The sequence below is a fragment of the Notechis scutatus genome, chromosome 4 (genome assembly GCF_049901735.1).
Source record: "Notechis scutatus isolate UNSWTSFEM ecotype Mainland chromosome 4, rNotScu1.2, whole genome shotgun sequence".
Taxonomy (NCBI): Eukaryota; Metazoa; Chordata; class Lepidosauria; order Squamata; family Elapidae; genus Notechis; species Notechis scutatus.
In genome coordinates, this window is record NC_142012.1 from 85500994 (window position 1) to 85521300 (window position 20307).

Genomic DNA, 20307 nt, shown 5'->3' on the forward strand with positions numbered 1-20307 from the left:
TATGGATTCTTGTTAAAGTCAAATCTTGCCCTTCTTTAGGTATGTGTTTTGTTGATCTCTTTCCAGCTCTCTGGCATCTTTCCTCCCTGTAAGGAAAGTTCATCATATTCTATAAAATCATCCTCAAAACATTTATAATCCATCTGGTACAGGCACCTTTCCTAATTTAATGTTTTTATAACTTCAGATTTGCCTGTGTTCCTTGGTAATCCTTGGTAAATTGTTTCTTTAGGTATTCATCTATTTTCTCTAGTAAGATGTCACTTCTTTTATGTATAAATTGAGAGTGATATTAATGGAATGTTTTTTGTACAGCTGCATTATCTATTAATAGTTTATTTCCCTCATGTAATTTGAATACCTTCTTTTTTCATTTTGTATTTTACATGCTAGCTACTTCCATGGTTGCCAACTCAATTTTTTGCCTTATATAACTCATTTTTATTTCCATTTTTCTTACTTTTAACATAGGTAATGGCTATTGTAATAGTTTGATTTATTGAGAAACAACTTCTCTGGAGATTTCTTTAGTTCTTCTTTTCTGTTATTCAAAACAGTTTGTTTTCATTTCTTAAGTTCATTATTGTGTTGTATAAAATAACCCCCAGTAAAAGCTTTACTTGCATCCCAAACCTATTCTTAAATCAATACATTTGTTATTTTCAAAAAAAACATTTTATTTTTACAAACCTCCACTATTGCCTCTATTAACACAAGTAATCCATAATGAAGTTGAAAGTTTTAAAAAATCAATATTTGTAACATCTGGCTCAGTATCATCCCTATCATTTTCCTATTGTCTCAACCTTCTGATGAGGTTTCTGTGTAATCTTCTGACATCTATATTTGACTGTCCTCCAATTCCTCTTTGAATTTTTCTAGAAATCCCCTCACCTTCTGGACAGCATTTAGTCATAACCTTTGCTGTTTGAAAGTAAAAACCACTTAGTTTGCTCTCATTGGGGTCTTTTTCTGCTTTAACCTCAATTTTAAAAAACTTTTTTTCTTTTACGCAAAATTATAATAGGAATTTTTAAAGAACCATCTTTATTATTTATCTTCACTCTTGTATTAAAACGTAGCCATAGAATTTGATCCCATGTCTTCTTCCTGACAAAGTGCACCAAAACACCAAGACAAAGTGCACCTTGGAGCATCTCTTGTTCTTGCAAAATTATATATTCCATCAAGTTCTGCATCAGTATCCTCCTCTTCCCAATCCAAAAAAATTTCCAAGTCTTTAATAATCTTTTCTCTAGCTTCATCAGAATCCTCTGAGATTGCTCTAAACCTCAGATAAAATTCCTTCTCTCTCAATTCCAATAGAGCTAGATTATTTCTTCTACAGAGTTTTTCATTTTATTAACTTCTTTAATCGCCTCTTTCTTCTTTACAAGTCTTTCATCCTTTTTTTTTTTCAAAAGCCATAATAGAAGATTCTAGTGATGATTTATGGTGAATTAGATGTTCTGTAGGACTGGGGACAGCAATGCAGGAAAAATATGCAACTGGATCAGTAGAGATCAGCAGACACAGTATTTCTGGATATTGTGAGATCCCGGGCTTACACTCTGACAGCTTCTCCTTTTTTGTATGTGGTTGGATCATGAGGGATTTCAAACACAACCATAATTGTAGCCAATGGTACAGTGTCTCATTTCTTAACCACTTTGAGATATATGGTAATTAAGCTAACAAGAAATTTTCTAAGTTCCAAGATAAGATTCCACTTGGTGAGTTACAATTATTTCCAGATTACAAAGGGATAAAGAAGAAAAGAGATTTTAAGAACTTCTTTTTGTATAAAGCTTAATAAGGAATCAGTATAAGAAAGTTTAAAACAGATAAAAGGGACATTTCTTTTGAAATATTTTGTGTGTGTGAAAGTGCTTTTAAACAAATTAGAATTAAATTAGACAAATGAACCAGACCTTTATGGGAATGTTTTTTGTTTATTATTAACAAGTGCAAACAATTGGTGAATTTTACAAAACAAAATATAATGGTAATATGAGCCAGACTGTGATGTTGATTGTAACTATGATGATGTTGATTGTGATGATGCTGACTGTAACATTAGAGTGCCATTAGAGATGAAAATATTAAAGGCACAGGAAGAACAAAAGAGAAAGAAAAGGGGAAGCTTTGCCTTTTCTTTTCCCCTTGTTTAAGACACTTTCCTTTTTGGATTATAATATTATAATGACAATCAGAAAAGTGGTGAGAATGGAGGGGAGGAGAGGATTACTAGAGCCACCTATAGGGAAAATAATTACAGCAGATTTGGGTCAGAAAATGGTTCGGGAATTGAGAAATAAATTAGCTGAATCACTTGATGCTAAACTGACTAAATCACTTGAGAACAGAAATGATCTACTACTACATATATCAGCAAGCATGCAACATACAATTCATTCTTTTGCACATAAAAAAAGCTTCAGCTATTAAAAAAAAACCTTTAGTGCATACATTTTTTTTAAACCTTTGAGCATGTTCTTAACCAGATGCACTTCACTGCTATAGAGTGATCAGCATCTTTACATGACAATCCCGTCTTGCCATCTCAGAATCCTGCAGACAAGTCTTGATAAGGACAAGCAGCAATGACAGGAGGACATGGAGGAAGGGAGCTCCATTTGTCGAGCACCAACTAAAAGTATCCACCACTACTACAGGACTGATCTTCTGCCTTCCCATTCAGTATACACGTTTTCTCACTTTCTAATAGTTTTCAGAACCGCTATGTAGAAGTCCAACTTCTAATTTTCTACCAGAAAAAGAAGAGAGCTTCAACAGCACCGGAGCTAAGGAGAAGGGAAATGACTCTAAGCCAATCATGAGTTGTTACTCATTCTAAGAAAGGAATTTTCTACTTTGATACCAGTCTGTCCTTTCAATCCTCCTAAATCCTCTTCCAACCAAGAACGCATGGATTGGGATGTTTTATCAGCTGCTAAGGAGAGAGACAGAAAATGGAAAAGAGAGAAAGAAACTTTTGCAGAGAAGGAGTCGAAAAGACATAGAAAAGCAGCCTCCAAGGTCGGGGGGACTTTTGCCATATGCCTTGAATATATTGGTTCAAAAGACAATACTTAAGCATCCTGAACACACTGCTTGGTAGTTATGTGGCTGTGCAAAACATTTGAAAGGGGGCTTTGCAAAATGAATTATCCACTCTCAAAGCATGAAGCAGCTGCAATACAGCTTAGTTTGGCTGTTCTGAGGGGCAACCCTGACTGTTCACATCTAATGTATGCAAAGAAAGCCCATCTCATTCGACCATCAAGCAAAGCAGCTGTGTATACACACACCTGAGCAGAGAACCAGGAAAAGCCTTCAAAACAGAGGTACCTGGCCTTTCAGAGGACACAGCTGCCAATGCACTTTGCGAAGCCCCCTCCCCGGTTTCATGCTTTGCACAGTCCTAATAGCTAGTAAACAGATCAAATATATGACTAGGTTGTTGGAAAAAGGAGAAAAGAAAGGTCAGGGAAACCAATGTTCAGCCAGTCTTGTGGCTTCCATCACCAGTCCGAATTTTTCGAGCCAAGATGGTCTCCTTGGCCACTTTCTTGCAGTTATGGGCCAAGCCAAGAAAGCACATCAGATCTATAAAACTAGTAGTGAAATTCCACCGCCAGCCATATTCACTTGTTGAGTAATCAAAGGGGAAAGTATGATGGTAATTATGGAAGCCTTCCCCTAAAGAGAGAGAAAAAAAAAAACAAGAAAGAAATGGTAAGAAACAAAGCCCATTTTCCCCTCCTTTCCCTAGGACCGTGATGGCGAACCTATGGCACGCGTGCCACAGGTGGCACACAGAGCCATTTGTGCCAGCACGCGAGCCGCAGGCAAACTTACCTCACTGCACATGCGCACACCTCACAGCTGATTTTCGGCTGGTTTGAGGCCTTTTTCGGCTCCCAGGCTTGAGGAAAGCCTCTGCAGCCTGAAAAATAGGCCCATTTCATCACTTAGTGTATTTCCGGAAATACTGGAAGTGATGAAACGGGCCTATTTTTCAGGCTGCATTCTTCAAGTCTGGGAGGCCGAAAAAGGCCTCAAACAGGCCAAAAATCAGCTGGGAGGCGCAGTGCAGGTAAGGGGGTGGGGGATTGCGTGCGCATGTGCAGGGGCGTGGGGGGGGGTGCACACATTGCCTTCTGGGTGCTGGCATGCAAGCGCACAAGCACACGCACAATTTTTGCCACAGGAGCCCAAAAAGGTTAGCCACCAATGCCCTAAGGAGAAGCCTTTGGGAAGTAGCCAACTCTGCTCAGTGTTTCCATTCTTGTGACATAGGAAATGCATTTATTAGAAACTGGAATATATTACAGCTTCCTGCATTGTAGTCCTTTATATTTATTCACAACATTTCCTCTTCATTATAAAATGCTGCTAAAGCCAGGGGAGTAGCATCATAAATCATTTAAAAGCAAAGCAAAACAAAACAAAAGATGGTAACAACCACAGCAACTCATCCAAAACCCTGAGTAGGCAAGGAAGATGGTGGTTTGTGCGAAAAGCTTACACTCCTGAACAAAGAGGGAGTTTTGCAATTTGGAAAGGTGTCTCTTGTTTTCCCAGAAGAAAGCAATCCCAAGGCAGCACCACCAAAAGCACAGTGTTGAGATGGGAGCAAAGGGTTTTCTGATTTCCTTATCACCATTTTAGGCCTTCCTGAGATTTGCACCAGTGATACCCTTCTACTGTTGCATCTATTGTTGCCTTGCTGCCAACCATTAACTTTAACTAACCAATTAACTAAGCATTAACACAGATTTAAACAGTTCATCTTTTATGCATAGCACCACAGCGCTAACTGGGTTAAGCGTGATTCCTTTTCAGTCAGTTTTAAGTGGTGACTTACTCCTGGAATTATGATTAGAACATAGAATCACAGGGCTGGAAAAGACCTCAGAGGTCTATCTAGTCCACCCCCAGCTCAAGGCAGGAAACTTTATACCATCCTGGTCAAATGATTGGTCCAGTCTATTCTTGAAAACTCCAGTGATTGAGCCACCCACAATTCCAGGAGGCAAGCTGTTCCATTGGTTAATTGTTCTGTCAGAAAATCTCTCCTTATTTCTAGATTGGATCTCTCTTTAACAATCTTCTACCCATTACTTCTTGTCCTTGCCCTCACTGAAAGCAAGATTTCCACTGCCAGATTTACATATGTTCACAACAAAATTTTGATATCAAATCTATGTTTGTTTCTTTTTTTAAAAAAAGTCCAAACTCAGGAAACCTCTAGCTCATAAATCTTCCTCTGTTTCCAGGGAAAAGCTCCCCTCTCCCCAACCTCAGATAAGTAATTGGGGGAGGGGGTGTGTGCAGGGCCTGTTATCTGAAAGCTTTCTAAAAGCCTCTATTTCTATCAGTGGAGGCTGTGTTACAACCAAATTCCCCCTGGATGATGCTGAGAAAAAAGGAGCTATGTCTACCTTCTTTTAAAAACACCTCACAACATCCAAGGATCATTGTGGCACTAAAGACTGTTTGAAGGCCAGTTGCGGCACACCAGAAGGGAATTTTCAAAGGGGATGAGAGGAAGGAAGAGAGCTCTTGCTGTGTTACCATCCCTGTTCTTCCCAATGCTTGAGAACAAAAAAAGTCTATCCAATATTTTATTTTGGGCAGGGCAAAACCTTAAAATCTAGATAAGCTTTTTAAGGCTCTCCTTTCAGCTTTTAAAACAACTCCACCTTGAATTGGATCCATTTTTCTTGTTTCTTGCTGAAACAGACTTAAGCTGCTTAAGCCACTTATTTCATCATAGAAGCCAACCTGCCTGTTCCAAGGACATGAAGTCCCTTAGCCTGAGTGAAATGCTGAACAGGAATTACTTGAAAAGGCTGTAAATGGAACAGCTGATCTTCTCCAATAATGTCGTCTACCCATCCTTCATACTAAAACAGGACTTTAACATATCATCCACTGGCAGGATTCAGATCTATATTTCCAATCTGGAGGAAATCATAATCTTTCTCTTGGCTCCTTTGGAAAAAGGCTCTGCAGATGAAAAAAGCCCTTGGTCACAATGGAGAATCTTTTAAAACCTGCCACTGTATGAGGGGAGGCTGAACTATCCAAGCAATCAAAGGAAGGAAGGATTAGGTCTTTTCCATCCCTTCTACAGTGGTCTTGATCTACATCGGGTCCCTGATGGAGAATAAATTAAAACCAGAGCTGAAGCACACAATCAATCCCATCTCATGGCACCTGTCAGGCTTCTTACACCTTACATACCCAAAGCTCCAAAGATCACAAGGTGATTTTCTCTGGGGTTGATGTGGCGATCATATGGCCGATTGCCATACATGTGTGCCACACTGTTCACCAGCCAACTGGCATTGAGGGTTGATGTGTAGCGGAGAATAGCCAACAGGAAGCTGATGAGAAAGGTTTCTCCCCAAAAATACCAAGGAACAAAGGAAGGAAGCACAAAGCACATGAGGACCACCGAGGTCTTGTAATGCCTGAGAAGGAAAAATGATGTATTATATCAAACAATGAAGCAGCATGGAAATCATAGCAGCACTCTAATTTCTACATTTTCAGTTAAGAAACTATTTGCGATACTGCTCTGGATGGCAAAAATTAGCATCTAGTAGCACCTTTTCCAATTAACAAATTTTATTAAAAGGCATAAACTTTCATGCTACCAGATTTCTGATTTTTTTTTTTTACCACTATGCAGTAACACAGCTTTCCTCTCCAAGACTGATAAGTTTCATTCAAAAGCAGTGAAGGTTCAAGTTCAAAATTATGATTGTAAATAATCTGAAATCCTGTCCTTGGATTGATGGAGTTGAACGCTGTCATGATAATATGTTGAACATTCTGGAAATTATAGGTTCAATTTTGGTTGATCACTTTCTAAACTGATAAATTATCTTGATGTATATACAACTGTGATATACTGTAGGGAATGGAAAATATGCAGCAAATAAAAAGAATAATTCAACAGAAGAATTATAATGGCTCAGACATTTTAGTCTCTAGTCGAGCAATAAATATTTGTGCTCAATTACCAATTCAACAGCAATTGCAGTAGATAATGAAAAGAATTCAGCTGACATTATAATTTAGTCACTGCCAAGAACTTTTCCCAGATCCCTTTCAGTTCCTATGCCTGCAATAACCCCTTGCTCACCTCCTCTGGAACATCACAACTTGGTCAGCTTTCAGGTCAGACAAGTCCAGCTTCTGTCCTTTTTCAATGACATCTGGGTGTTTGCGGACCAACAACCAGCCAATATGAGCAAAGAAAAAGCCACGTTTTGCATTGTGGGGATCCGCATCCGTCTCAGAGAATTTGTGGTGCACACGGTGGTCTCTGGACCACTCATAAATATCATTCTAGATGAAGCACAAAGAGAATAAATTGAACAATGTTTAAAAGTGGAACGGTCTTCAGACTTACTCCCAGTCTATCCCCAAAGAAGAAGAAAGAAAAAATATGTTTATTAATTCTTTACTCTATGGTAAGCAAAAAGTATTTTGGATTTTAATTTTTAACTTTTTATTCTATTTTGTTTTTTGAACTTTTAAACTTTTATTGTATTGGAAGCTGCCCAGAGCCACTGTACAGTGAGATGGGTGACATAGAAATCCAATGAACAATAATTTGCATTTGACCTCATAGGATGATTTTGGCTGAGAGTTGGTGACATTTGAGACAGCAATGGCTGGAAGTCTTCAGCAGCCATGTTTTGTTCACATACTCAGACAAAATAGTTTTGAAGATTGGCATGAATTCTGATGGAATGTAAATGATAGTTTATAGCTAGCCCTGAGCCTAAATTAATTAAAAACTGAGTGAGCAAAACAAAATGCAAACTAGAAAATTGTTTATAACATTACAGGAGAAAGTTTTCATGTTCTGCATGGATGCAAAGTTCTGTATGGAATTCCAGGGCCACGCAGCTGGTCTGCCATACTTCCTACCTGAAAAGCCATGGAGTTGATTGTGGCCAAGAATATTCGAAGAGGTAAAGTAGCTTTGTAAGACCGGTGACTCCAAAGCCGATGTGCTCCAGCTGTAACTCCAAGACCACCCAACATGAAGCACAAAACAGCTGTAGAAGAAAAAGGGGAGGGAGAAAACTGTCAAGAGCATATATACAGGCATGATATTCCCCTCTGAAAAAAAAATCGGGGCTGGCCAAAAGAGACCCCGCGCCGCGCGCCAAGAAATCACACACACAACACCAACGCTACACACCCTTCCTTTCCAGCCGGTCAGGTGTGGATCAGCTCCGGAGCTGGGCAGCCACTTCCCTGGTGGCGGGGCTGAGGCCGCCGCCCGGGGAGCGCCTGCTGCTTTCCCTCGCCAGGGCCGGGCGGTGGCGTGTTGCCCTGCGCTGCGTGGCCCCCGCCTGGCAGCGCGCTTCTCGGCACGAGGCAGCCAGGTTGCCCAAGGAGCCCGGCTGGCCAGGCGAGGGGAAGGCAGCAAGGGCCCTGCCGAGCTGGGGCGGAAAACCCGCTGGGCAAGGGGCCGGGGAAGCCTGCGAGCAGAGGACCAAGCGCGCTGGGAGGCAGAGATTCGTCCAAGGCCGTTAGACGGAGAGACGGCTGGTCTGTGGCTGCCCAGCTCCCTTTTCCTGCCGCTCAGCGGCCTCCGCTCGCACCAGCCGGGCTCCGTTCAGGTATCCGGTTGGGGCTGTCAGGAGTTGCTACGCCGGCATGGCTCCGCGGCTCCAGTCCCGCGTTGCCTCGGGAAGGGAAAGGCAAAACTAGGAACCGCTGCGCCTGAGCCTCCGGTGCCGCTGCTGCCGTTGCAAGCGCCGCCGCGGCTCTTCCTTTTGCCTTTCCTTCCCGAGGCAACGCGGGACTGGAGCCGCGCGAGCCACGCCGGCGGTAGCAACTCCTGACTCAGGGGGCCTCCAAGGGGAGGGGAAGGAGAAGGGGGAAGGGGGGCGATTCCCCAAAATCGGAATTCCGATTTTAATCGGAAGAATATCATGTCTGAATATAATTGATATCTTAGTAAAAGTCAGGTATAGCTTCTATCACCCCAGAAAGATCCAATTAAAAAACTATCACTGTAACAAAGGGGCCATTTATACATCTGGGACTGAGGGAAAGTGTAGAAATCTAGGCTATCTTCAAACCCCAGTTGGCTCTTTAGGATCGTCATCAAGGAAATCCCTAATAACTAGATAAGAGCTACTAAAAAGCAAAATTGTAGGTGGCCAGATTTCCTATTTCAAAATGAAGATTCCCTGAATATATTACATTTTCATTACTTTATTATTCTCGAAGATAGAGGCAGACTTCATATGTATGTGAGTAATATGGAGACACACCTGAATTGATGACAACCATTTCTGGTCGCTTTTCAAAGCTCTTCCAGGAAAAGTCATTATACTTGTCATTATTTCCCGCAATGATTACATAGGATATTCCCAGAGCTAGTTTCCTAGAGTGTTCTCAGATTCATTCTTGATAAACTGAAATGATGCCACTGGGATATCTTTTATCTTCCCAGAAGAAACATTTAATAAGACAATCTATATAATATGGCACCTTGAACATGAACTCTTGCAGTACATTTTTCAGGGAAATGACTTAGAACTGCATCTTGTTCATTTCAAAAGGTCTTTTTAAGAACTCAACTTCTGCTTCCATTATAGGAAAAAAGAGTGCTACATAAATAGGAAATAAAAAGAAGAACATTTGGTTGGGCTATTATTCCCAAATCTTGCCTATATCTTAGAAGTCAACCTTTATGTAGAAAATTGTTGCCTTAAATTCCATTCTGAGCATATTGGCCATGATTCCCTCCCAGCAATCTGTACTGGATTTTCAAATATTCTCCAGATCTTGTGGTATGTTTTCATAAACTCCTTGTACTTCGTATCAAGTACAGTGTGGTGAAATGGTCAGCTATTGTTGTGGAAGAAGGAATAATGGATGCTCAGTTATGACTACTAACTCCAGTTGACTATACCTCCTTTATTATAAAGGGCAGCCCTTTATTTCAGAAAACTGTTTTTTAGATTTTGCTCTTGAATTGTAGGCATAGTTATAAACACATATTTTATCCTTATGAACCTCTTTCAGATTTGCCCCTTTGTCAGGTTTGCCCTTTATTTTTTCCATGAAATATGGCCGTTATAGTATTAGACCCTGATGAAGACATCAGAAAGAATGGAGGATCAGAAAGAGGATCTGCCATAAATTTTTAGGGGCGAGAAGGTGGGAAGCATAGATATTTTGGAAATGTATATAAGTCTAGGGAGAAGTCTATAGATGCTATGTTTGCACAGGGTGCAGGCAACAGGAGAGCAAAAAACCCTGTTAGGAAGACTGAGGTCTAAAAACTAAAACAAAGATACATGGGTGGAACTTTTGCTCAAGGATCTCCTTCCTCCTCCCGCTGGCAAGGGCCATTCCCTCCAATCCATCCTCTCTCCTCTCAATGTCTCTGTTTTCCTATTCCATACACACATTAAAAACACAGCATGCTTTGTTCCCTCCCTGTCCTTGCAATGCCTGCTAGTCTCTGCATTCCACTCCTGCTCTGATGTTGCATTCTTTCTCTGCCTGATGAATTCTCTAATGCGCCATTCCCCTCTTCCTTGATACCCCTAAATGCAGCCTCTTCCTCTTTCAGATCCTCCTAAGTTACTTCCATTTCTCTGTCAATTTCCATTTCTCTTCCATTTCTCTGTCAATCAATGTAGTTTCCTTCTCCTAATTTTTACTTTTACTGAATAATGTAAAATGTAATGTCAGCTTTGGATGTTTCTTGATCCATGTGCCTCTTAGAAGCAAATCAAAAATAAGATTACCAAACTGTTGGCCACCTGGATTGCCTTTTGATCAGAAATGTTCAAATATTCAAAGCACAGGGTCATTTTCCATGGATACAGTTATGACTGTGGGTCTCTGCTGGCTGTTTTTCATGCATGTCAACAAAGCTCAGACTTGGAGCAGCCAAGGAAAAAAGAACCAGCCTTAACTGAATGTTCAACTGTTCTTGCCAGTGATAAAAAATTATAAAGGAGAAAATAAATAGGCTGACTTTCTATCTAGCCCTGTATTTAGAATGCTACATGGAGTCAAAGAAGGTTGTAATTAAGATATTCTATACCATTATGACTGTTTTAATTTCTACTTCTCAAGTAAATTCATTCATTTCTCAGTTTGAATTGGCTTTTGGTCAATTGTCCAAACATTTAACTAGATGGAATTTCTTCAGTTGGTTCATGTGCTATTCACTCCTATCCAATGTACCCCCGACTTCCTCCCTGTACTTTGATCTTCAGGGGACAAAATGAAAAAGTGGGGGTGGGGGACTCTAAAAGCCCTCGAAGGTTTTCTTCAACTCCATCTCAAGTGGGTAGTACCTCTTCCATCTGGACAGGCTTTCATCAGAACATGCCCTTATACCCGCCCCCTTCTGCATTCCCTCCTTGGCTATCCTTTTAAAAAATCTGAATAAATTGATTAGCATTACTAGTTATATTTACTGTTTGCCTGTTGATTATATGACACATTAAACTGCTAAAATATAAAATGAAAAATGTATGTATTATATCTTCTTCTTCATATACCATCTTCATATGTAGTTATGTATTTATTTATACAAATATTTATATGCCGCCAACACTCCAGACTCTTGGGAGACTGCACATCTCACCAGTGAGAAATACCATACTTGCATTTTAGATAACCTCTGTTTAAAATCAGATCATTTAAAAACTGCCCTCTGAAAACATGAGTACAAAGCTCTGAGTGGAGAGGAACATCATCACAGACAGCAAGTCTTTTCTTTGTCCCCTCCCTCAACTAACACTTTCTCCCAACCAACGTAAGTTTATAAAACTTGGGCGAAGCACTTCTCCATTGAGACATTTTAGGGAGCAGGTTTTCAAAAATGATTTTAAAAAGACAAATCACAAACATTTATGCCTCTATTTTAGTCTCCGACCACCTTCTGGAGAACTTAGGATGGTTTATCAGCTGGGCAACAGTATTTCATGAATCATTTAACTACCTTCCTTATCCTAGGAAGGATGCTGGATACTTTCCAGAATTATCCTGGAATATTGTATTCTGAATGCCTGATTTCTTGCAGTGAACCCTGAAGGAAATATCAAATCACTGGAATGTTTGCTTGGTTGTTGACTATGGCCCTCCAGATGTTGATAATATTATATCCAACAGGAATAGGGAAACAGTAGTCTATGTGAAGGTCCATGTTGATCAGCAGGCATTATTCAAGGTCCCATTCTTAAATACTACATAGTAGGCCTAGTTTTCTTGCACATAGCAAAATCCAAAGCACTGAATATTTCTTACGAAGTTGGATATGTTTTTGAATTTACAGCATTCACATGACTGCCCAGAGCAGCCTGTTTCTAAATTCATATGGCTGTGACCCTCCCTTGGTATATTGGGGAGATGTTCAGTGCTCAGAGGACAGTAACTAATTGAAAACAGCAGAAGCCTATGTACCAAAGACAATAAGTTGTCCCATTTTTAGACAACCATTTTTGTCCAGGATGGTATAAAAACTCCTGCCTTGGGCTGGGGGATGGATTAGAAGACTACCAAGATCCCTTAGAGTCCTAGGTAAATAAGGGTAGTTTTAGCTTACCCCACGCCAAAGTGAGTAGCTTTGCAGACGGTATGAACGAGATGGCATACAGGGCAGTTAGATGGAGAAAAGCCATGAGAATAATGTTCCTCCAAACGTATATTTTTGCAGGCTTAGGACCCTCTTTCTCGTGATAAGTCTCATCAAAAATGTCATCTGTCATCTCTCTTTCTGTATCCATTTGCTCATAAATGGGATGGACTTTTTCCGAATGAGCTACACCATTCTGGGTAATGTGAGTAAAGGCAGGCATGGTAGAAAAGTCTGGAGTAATCTGGCAAATAAAGAAAACAAACAAAGTTACACACAAAGTCCTACGTTGACCAAAACCCAGTAACACCCTCCTCTTTTCTAGGTTCTTCATTTAAACTCTTAAAAGTTGGCACTTGTTTACAAAGCAATAAAATGCTTGCATCTTGTATGGCTAGACAAGGATGGGCAATTTTTGATCTGTTAAATAAATAAAAGGGCAGTTTGCATTATAACTTACAGAGTTTGCTAGATACCCAACTGTAATTGCAAATAAAGCTCTATAAGATAAAAAGTTTTGAGGAGGGTGGGGCTTGAGCAGCAGCAAAAAGATGGTTTTCTTGGGGCTCCGAGAAAGCCACCGATACCCCCACGGCCAGACGGTCCCAGTGGACCCGAACCGTCCTGGTGAGACGGTAAGCAGAAGGAATGCATCCTGTCGAGCCCAGGGACATCGCAAAGTCCCTGGTAGATCCAGGAAAGCTCTACAGTCCTGCAGCGGTGGGAAGCGGCCATTTATCACGAGCCGCTAAGAAGCTGTGCCAGCCTCGGAACGGAAGAGGAAAAGAAAGAAAGAAGATGGTGTGTCGGTTCGGGTGAACAATTTTTATTTTAAAAAAATAAATAAATAAAGGAGTACACCAAATAAAAGAATTATTAAAGAAAGACAGAAGACAGAAAAGTTAAGGATAGTGGCGAATGGCAAGGAACTGTCAATTTTATTTGGATTTTTTATTCTGGGGGGGGCGGGGAGGATTACTTTGTCTTGCTTCTTTGTTTAAAAGAGGTTTGGACAATGTAGGTCTTCAGGTTTTCTATGCAGAATGACTATACAGTATACATTTGTAGCAGCTAAATATCCAAAAATCTGAAATGCAATATTTTAACTCCAAGTTTGCTCCTTAATATGCATAGCAGAAATCAAATCTAAGGTATAAAGAAACAAATCCCATTGAAATCAATGCAATTTTCTTCTCGGCCACATTGTAGTTTTATTTATTAAAGTTGTGTGCATGTTGCAGCAAAGAAATTCAAATGGTATATCCTCAGTAATATACATCAGCCTCCTTCTAATTTAACTAGGAGTTGGCCAGTTGTATAATAGTATTTATTTGGCTTAGTTGATATCCACAAGTTGAGCTGGGTATGGGTTTATCAAAGTGATAAACACTTGGCTGGAAATTATGGTACCATGATTCCCAGGAAGAGCAGTCCTAAGGTGGATGGACTTACAAAGCAGTGATGGTTGCATAATTGGAATATCTGATGAGTCTTAAATTAGGATCAATCAAGCCAGATAAGGAAGGAGAAAAACAAGTCCAAAAAAGTCCAAAAGGTAACTGGACTTTCTTGTTTTTTTCTTTTGAAAACATTTCGCTTCTCATCCAAGAAGCTTCTTCAGTTCTAACTTTTTCAATGAAAAAAAAAGAGAAAGTCCAGTTGCCTTTTTGAAAAAGCACCTTTCAGACAACCATGATCTACATGATTGTGAATTTCCATAGACATTAGATCAAAAATAGCACTGACAGACTCCACAGATGTGCCTGTGAAGTCAGTAGGTGTTGAAGACAAGATTTCCTCTTTTATCACCTGACTAGAGAAACCTTCGTTTCTGTACTTCTTTATTATTTTTATTCTTATCATTGATACCTCACTCCAAAACATTAAGACAAGTTTTTTTTTAAAAAAAATAATTAACTTTCTTGTGAATAGTTGAGCCTAGAAGAATGCTGCCATAAGCCGCTCAGAGTCATTCAGATGGGCAGCTATGGAAGCTGAATGGATGAATGAATGAATATGAAAAAAGAATGTCTCTCCTCACATTATTGTTAGATATTGAAATGAGATGCAGAAATTACTATTCATCAGATCACGCAGAAAAGGGATGTTAGATTGCATCAAGCTGGCTTGGGAAGAAGATGAAAACAAACATTAATCTCCCAGCTTTAAGTTAAAATTATAGAGAAAACTATTTCCATCCAAAGCAAGAAGCAGAATTCTTTGCAAGTAGAAAACCAGAAAGGTTGTATTTAGGTTGACTTTGTTTTTAACAAACTGGAGAAAATGTACTTTATTACATGTAAAGGGAATTAAATTTGAATTAATCAGGACTACAAACCTTTACACCAGTGCTTTTCAAACTTGGCAACTTTAAGATGTAGGGATTTCAACTCCCAGAATTCCTCAACCAGCATGCTGGGAGTTGAGGTGCACACATCTTAAAATTGCCAGTCTGAAAAAGGGTGCTCTACACATTTATCTGGAGGGAAGCCCCATGGAATTCAACAGGTCTTACTTTTGGACACACAGAGTAACTGATTCTTTAGAGAAATTTTATTGATCTAGTCATTTGACCATATCAAAAATATAAAACTAATACACTAAATTATGCCCAGTGCTGTTGGGAAACCGCATTCATTGTCAGCCTTCAAGATCTTCTTCCTTTGCTTTGCTTCTTTCTGGCTGTCATGAGGGGGTGGGGGGGATGTATGGGAAGTGACCTGAAAGTGTTACGAACTAATATTGTATAAACTGAGGAGGGTTTCTATTTCTTGCTTAGCTTTCTCTTCTCTGTGCAACTGCAAACCTTTATCTGAGTAAGCCAAGGTCAACTAATCATCACCACCTGAAGATGTCCACATGATGAAGTTCACAACTTTTAATTGGAAGATCCGTTTGAACTATTGGGGGTGGGAACATTTCAATCCCTTGATATATGTGATGTAAGTGCCTATTTCCTCAGATTCAGAATTCTCTTGTTGCTACCACTTGATTTCCAGTAAAAGATATCTTTTCTCTAATTACAAGAGTCTAAGTATTTCTTTCTTGGATTTTGAACGGAGCACCAGCTGACATTCATCTTTAAGAGATAGTAAAGTGTTGTTATTCAGAAAAGATGAGTGATGCTATGTAACTACACGGTACTGTAGTTTAAAATTTTAGACTGGATCCTTTTTTGCCCCAAGGCCTCCTTCAGGTCAGGAAAACTGGTGCCAGTGCTGGGCGTGGTCAAAACTCAGGGAGAAAACTCAGTCTCCACACCTAGCAGCTGAACAGGCTGTTCTCCCTTCTCAGCAAAGGTAGCAGGGCTGGGGCAAAGCCTCAGAGGGCCAAACAGAAAGGTTTAGCTGGCTATTTTCAGTTCAGGGGACATAGTTGCTGGTTGTAGCAACTAGCAACATTGGCACCACTTTACTCTTGCCTGTTTCTCTTTGGCACAGGAATGTCATTAAGAAAGAACTTGGCTTCTCAAGCTTGTCTTAGATTTAAATGACCAGGGGTCTTACTTTAATTATAAGATTCTGGTCTAATGTAATGGTTTTTTTTTTTAAAAAAAAAAATCTTAGCCATAAACCCCACGGCACAATGCAAGTCTTCTTGGTAACGATGCGCATGTGGAATTCTCTCGGCCATTCTCACGTGGGGTGTGGGGCTGCTGGCTCCCTCAGAGTACTTCCCAGCTGGGCCACTTCAGAAATTCAAGGTAGCCATTTCCCCTTTTCCCTGAGATTTCTTTGCAAACGGTCGGGACACAGCTGGGAAAAGCAGGGAGAGTAACCAATTCTTCGGACCCCCCCCCCCTCCCACCCCAGTAAAACGCTACGACGCGCCAAGAAGGGCCGACGCATGAGCATCCTCACGGGCAGCCCCTCCAAGGGGGCTCATGGGCACCCCCACCCTCGCAGCTTCCCAAAAGAAAAACAGCGCCTGCCTCACACACACCCCCACACCCCCTCCCGCCAACCGCGCGCACTTCCCCTCCCAGCAATAGCGTCAGATCGGCCCGGGGGAGCCTCCTCCCCGCTGCGGCGTGGATTCACCCTCCGGGGAGCCGGGCGCCTTTTCCCAGCCACTACGAAGGCAAAGCCCGGCGGCAAACATCCTTCCGCTGGGAAAGGACACTCGCCGGGGGTGGGGGGGTCTGAAATGGAGACACCTGCGCCACACACACCCCAGCCCGTCGCCTGCGGGCGGAGGGGGAGTCGGGGGGCGCTGTTTCTGGAAGGCTCCAGGGCGGCCCGAGGCCATGGGCTCGGGCTCGGGCTCGGGCTGGGCGCGGAAGAAAGGGACTCCCTCGCCGGCTAGGCACCGAAGGGAAAGGCATATACCTCGTCCTGCAAAAACTGCGAAGGCATCGAAAGGGCCTCGATCGGGCACAGCTGAAGCGCCTTCGCCCGGAACGGCGGCGAGAGGAGGCGCGGCTTTTTCGTCTTTCCCGCAGCCCCCTTGGTCCTCTTCTGGGATGCTTGGTCTGGAGCCTGCGCTTAATGCTCTTCCTTCCTTCAAGCCCTTCCCCAAGGAATTTAAACTGCCGGCCACGACCTGCAGTAACCCGCCGCTGGCTGACTGCTATCCCGCGCGACCTTGGGCAGAAAAGGGGCGGAGGAGTGGGAAAGCTGCGCGTGCCGGGCGAGTGGTTGCCGGGGGGCTGGTAGCCGGTGACGCTGCCACGGGGGCGGGAGGGCGTCGATTGGCTGGCGGAACTTTGGTGCCACCGGTGCCTCCTCGGCATTGGCTGCCCGCAATCTGCTGTTGGACGGCGGCGCGGTCCCCGGCTCTTCTCCGCGCTTCTTCCCTTGCTGGCTCACCCTCCCGCGACCGGGCTGGAAGGGACGAGGGGAGGGGGCGCGCGCGCGCGCGCGGGAATGCGGCTTCGCACACGCCGGGTGGAAGGCGTTGGAAGCCTCCGCTCGGCGTCCGGAGCGGGACCGCGGCTGAAGCTTCCATACTCGGCCTCCCCCCGAGCCTTTTTTTTCCCGGAGGCATTTGTCTCAGATACCCGGACCTTGCCGGAATCCCACGCCAAGCCCGGGGGGACGGGGACGAGGGACGACGAGGCCCGAGTCAGGTGCTCCGAGGCAGCAGAGCGCTCCCCCCCGAGTTCCGGATAGGCATTTTGCTTCCCGAGCCGAAGCTTCCAAAGTCCGGAGCAGGAGCCCCCCTCAGCGTTGCCTGGCTTGGGGGAACAAAACACTCAGGCGCGCAGAATTCAGCACGTCTTGCCCCACCCCCGCCCCCCGAAAATTGGATGGCCTGAGTGAGGCGCGGCCTGGTTGCCTTAGCAGCCTCCCCCGGCTACCCCTAGCTGGTTCCCGAGACCTGCAGCCATTTTTGTGCTATTGTAAACAATGAGATCGGGTTTTTTGGTCACTCTGCAATGGTTGCGGGGGTGGCGGTTACACTGGAAGTAGGGAATGACCAGAGACCGTTAAAGAGTGTAGAATCACCTCTCCTTTTACACCTTGGGCATCCGATATCGGATCTCTTCTGAGGATTCCTGATGTTCCCACCAAGGGCTGGGAGGCAGGTGGGAATATCATTCTGTGTAGGGGTGGTGTTTTGCTTGAGAACATTTGTGACACTCAGACCACAGGTGGTAAGCGTTTCATTATAAACTCAGCTTATTTAAACTGAGGCTTTTTACCCGTGGGAAGCAGAATTCTTCAGTGAATCATATTATCAGCGCCCATTGTGCTGCAATGTAGGAATACCCCTCTCCGTCCTATCATTTCAGTACTTCCAGATCTATTTCAGTCTTCCTTCCCTTCTTTCTTTGCTAAGGCCCTATTCTGATTTCTGTCTTATGAATTCTGAGTGGTTCCTCTCCTGCAGCTTCTTAAAAACAGTTGAAGACAAACTATTGGCATTTCCCTGCCAGAGGTATTTTTAGGTCGTCCCCCCCCCCCCCATTTCTACCTCTGGATGTGTATCCTTATTTGTTGGGCCAAGCAACTGCCATTATGTGTAAAACATAAGTGCATCCCATGTAATTTTTTAACATATTTTATGTTCCTAACAGACAGGAAGCAGCAGGTGAAGTTAGGCAAAATCACACCAGATACCTGTACAGTTAGGACAGGGGGCCCCTCAGGGCTGTGTGCTCTCTCCACTTCTGTCTCTATACCAATGACTGCATCTCAAAAGATCCCTCTGTTAAAGTACTGAAGTTTGCAGATGATACAGCAGTGATTACTCTCGGACAACGAATGTGCATACAGACGGGAGGTTGAACAACTAGTCCTGTGGTGCGACCTGAATAATCTTGAACTAAACACGCTCAAAACCTTAGAAATGGTGGTAGATTTTAGGAGAAACTCTCCTATACTACCACCTCTTACAATACTAGACAACACGGTATCAACAGTAGAGACCTTCAAGTTTCTAGGTTCTATCATATCTCAAGACTTAAAATGGACACCTAACATGAAAAACGTCATCAAAAAAGCACAACAAAGAATGTTCTTTCTGCGCCAACTCGGAACGCTCAGACTGCCCAAGGAGCTGCTGAAACAGTTCTACAGAGGAATTATTGAGTCTATCATCTGCACCTCTATAACTGGTTTGGCTCTGCAACAAAACAAGATAGACACAGACTTCAGCAGATAATTCGAACTGCAGAAAAAACTACTATCAACCTGCCTTCCATTGAAGACCTATATACTGCACAAGTCAAAAAGAGGGCTGTGAAACTATCTACAGACATAAATTGTTTTAACTTCTACCCTCAAAACGATGTTATAGAGCATTGCACACCAGAACAGCTAGACACAAGGACAATTTTCCCCCACGCCATCACTCTGCTAAACAACTAATCCCCACAGCACTGTCAGACTATTACCTAAAACTATATTACTTGTATTTTCCTTATCTTTCCTATTATCTCCTTTTCTATTTATGACTATAACCTTGTTGCTTGTATCTTACAATTTATATTGTTTTATTTAGTTTCCTAGTATGATTTTGATTGCTTATTTAGTAATCTATGACTATCACATTGTTGTATTTTATGATTCATGATGAATGTATGACTATGATGATTCATCACATATCTTTTATGTACACTGAAAGCTTATGCACCGAAGACAAATTCCTTGTGCGGTCAGTCACCTTTGGGCAGTAAATAATTCTATTCTACGTTCATTCAAATAGTTTATAATGATGATGTAGCTGATCTACAAAACTCTAGAAAATTGACTTCAATCATTTATTCAATATAAATTAACAGACATTCCATTTCTTCTGTGGAATTACTAAGTACATCCGTGACTCTATTACCTGGTGTGGCTGCCTTTGACATAAAAAAACCCTTAAGTAAGTGTTTTTTATATTTCTCCATCATCTCTGACATCAACTGGAAATTTTTTTTTCACTTGTGGAATGTTTGAGAGGTTTCTTTTACACTCAGTTGGTTTCAAATCACCCACAGTTTTTCAGATTCAGAGTTTAACTTGCCCATTTCAGAACCCTCCATTTCTTTTTCTTTTTTTCAGCTATTCCTTGTGAATTTATTGGAATTTTGTAAAGTTTATTTTTTGTTGAGCTTCATTCTTCTGACAGATAGTGTCATGTTATTCTCGAAATGGTGCAGTGAAGAATCTGTGGCGGTGAACTGACAGTGAACTCCAGATGCAGCAAAGCAGCCCCAAGCCCTAACATTTCCACCA

The 20307-nt window shown here is 42.1% G+C and overlaps 1 protein-coding gene across 1 annotated transcript; it reads right to left on the bottom strand.

Annotated features, from left to right (window-relative positions):
- Positions 1-1932: 1932 nt before the first annotated feature.
- On the bottom strand, positions 1933-17567 carry SCD (stearoyl-CoA desaturase). Its single transcript, XM_026672778.2, has 6 exons — positions 16972-17567; positions 12614-12887; positions 7954-8084; positions 7160-7365; positions 6253-6482; positions 1933-3702 (listed from the first exon to the last, which is right to left on the bottom strand). The coding sequence occupies exons 1-6, from the start codon at positions 16996-16998 to the stop codon at positions 3503-3505; spliced, it is 1068 nt and encodes a 355-aa protein (XP_026528563.1). The 5' UTR covers positions 16999-17567; the 3' UTR covers positions 1933-3502.
- Positions 17568-20307: the final 2740 nt, after the last annotated feature.